The sequence below is a fragment of the Lactuca saligna genome, chromosome 7 (genome assembly GCF_052625555.1).
Source record: "Lactuca saligna cultivar CGN05327 chromosome 7, ASM5262555v1, whole genome shotgun sequence".
NCBI lineage: Eukaryota > Viridiplantae > Streptophyta > Magnoliopsida > Asterales > Asteraceae > Lactuca > Lactuca saligna.
In genome coordinates, this window is record NC_136423.1 from 32,517,840 (window position 1) to 32,520,073 (window position 2,234).

General features: G+C 34.8%; 1 protein-coding gene across 1 annotated transcript; it reads left to right on the forward strand.

Moving 5' to 3' along the window:
• The first annotated feature begins 278 nt into the window (after positions 1-278).
• LOC145006211 (protein GOS9-like) lies at positions 279-1,440 on the forward strand. The gene is made up of 3 exons (XM_078965306.1): positions 279-297; positions 431-643; positions 741-1,440. Exons 1-3 carry the CDS (start codon positions 295-297, stop codon positions 972-974), a joined length of 450 nt encoding a protein of 149 aa, XP_078821432.1. The 5' UTR covers positions 279-294; the 3' UTR covers positions 975-1,440.
• Positions 1,441-2,234: the final 794 nt, after the last annotated feature.

Consider the following 2,234-nt stretch of genomic DNA (forward strand, 5'->3'; position numbering starts at 1 on the left):
AAGACGATCACACCTAGACTCCTTACACATGCATCATGTGAGTTTTCAATCAAATGCTTTATTTTGAAAATATTTTGTATCAATCGGATTAAATTTTTTTTTTTTTTCCAACAACCATCTCTAGCTTTTAGGAATTGGAAAACGTGGATCTCGTGAAATGTTTTAGACATGCCACCTCACCTCGTTCTAACTCCTCCAATATTCAATTATACAACCCCAAGCTGGTGTCTATATATATAGCCAAACACTTAACGGACTAAACGTACAAACAACTTCACTTCCACACTAACCAAAATGGTACATACTTTCACCATATTCTGAGAGTTTGTTATCTATATTTGAATAGGGAATGCCAGGTTTACATGGTTTCTTCATTGCTAAAATTCTTTCTATCTCTTTTAGTAATATTTTATTCTGGATCCACATGCAGGCAGCCAATGCAGAATGCGTATGGAGTACAACGTGGGGAGGAAAGGGTGGATCCCGTACCTGGGAATTCATAATACCTGATGGTTCAACACTTACCAAGATAGCTTTAAGCAGTGGAGACGCTTTAGATTTCATCCGCTTCACTTACAAGGATGGGTATGGCCGCACCCATACTTCTGAAAAATTCGGTGGTGATGGTGGCTCACCTCATATGGTAAGCTTCTAATTCATCTGTCATGTATACACGTATCGAAGTTAGGTTCTGATTTTTTTACAATATAGCAGTCATGATATTTATATTTGGGTTTCAGATCATCTTCGATGACAATGAGTATCTCATCGGGATTAGTGGGCGTGTCGGATCATTTGGTGACAACACCGTGATTACGTCAGTGACTTTCCGGACCAACATCAGAACTTATGGGGAATACGGCACAAACCCCGGGACTGATTTCTCGTTTGGGGTCACACGCGGTAAGTTTTCGGGATTCTATGGAAAGTGTGGCAGTTCCGTAGACTCTTTGGGTGTCATTCTTCAGGCTTGACATGATATATGACATCATGCATGCATGCATGTTGTGTTTGATGGAAACAAATGTTAGATGGTCGGTCGTACGTCATTTTGGTTTCTAAATGTGGTAATCCTATATATATGTATTTTATATGTTTTAAGATCGTATCTAGTTTCTTCAGATGTGAAACTAGTAAAATAAGGTAGCATACCAAGTCAAGTTCAATAAGCATGTGCATGTGCATTTACGTTTCTCATGTACCCCCGTTAAGCTTTTAGCTTCTAAATGGATTTTTCTTGCTTTCTTCTTTGCTAATACTTCCACCATAAATTTGTTTGGTTTTAGTTTGTAGCTAGGGTTGATTTCTTTTTTTTTTTTCTTTTTTTTTTTTTTGTTCACACAATAATTTTTTCTTAGAGACAGATCCTTTTCTTTTGGAGTATTTGATGAGGACTCCAATTTATCCTTTCATACATGTAACCATATAAGGAAAAGTCAACATACAAGTGAGCTGTGTCGCTCAATGGAATCTATGGGTTTAATTAAGTCACTACAAAATTGACCTATTACGAATTTTCGACAGCCAAATCCGTTGCTATCAAATATCTGGAATATGAACTTGGGGATGGAATGAGATATAGGAGCGGAAAATAAAATAAATATTAAACTTTACTTCCCTTAAATTATATTAAAAGTAATTACAGTTGTTGAAAATAAAATCTTTTAGTCCATATGATTCATTTGTTACACTATTGATTATTTATGATTCATTTGTTACACTATTGATTATTCATTTGTTTTTTGGCTGTCCTGTCGGCACCTAAATTTAACCGCCTTAAAGGGAAAACAATTAAGACCCTTTATATGCTATCCACATGAGAGTATTTTGGTGTTTTCATCTATCCCTCTGTATTCATTAACATTTACCAATTAAGAATACCAAAAACACGATGACAATAAGAACACAAAGAACAATCATCTTCTTCCTTGCCTATATACTAATTTTTCGTATACATAAACCTTCAAATCCATAAGTTTTGATCTTTGCAAATCATTGTTGAATCAGACTTTGCAAGTTGAATTGTTTAACGTTGAGCTAATATGATCATTCTATTTTAGGCTAAATCAACAAATTTTATATGTAATTAAATTGTAATATAAACCTGAGAATATGTTGATTAATAAAAGTCGTAGGTTGACCATTCATAGCATTCCGATGAATGAGGTTTCGACTTCCCATTCAGAATAGGTGAATTGTGACTTTTAGTATTTTTATTTTCTTTCAAAACGGTG

Bases quoted from the DNA above. Each gene is read 5' to 3' on its own strand.
- LOC145006211 (XM_078965306.1), top strand. The intron at 644-740 runs GTAAGCTTCTAA...TTTGGGTTTCAG, and splicing joins ATGGTGGCTCACCTCATATG to ATCATCTTCGATGACAATGA.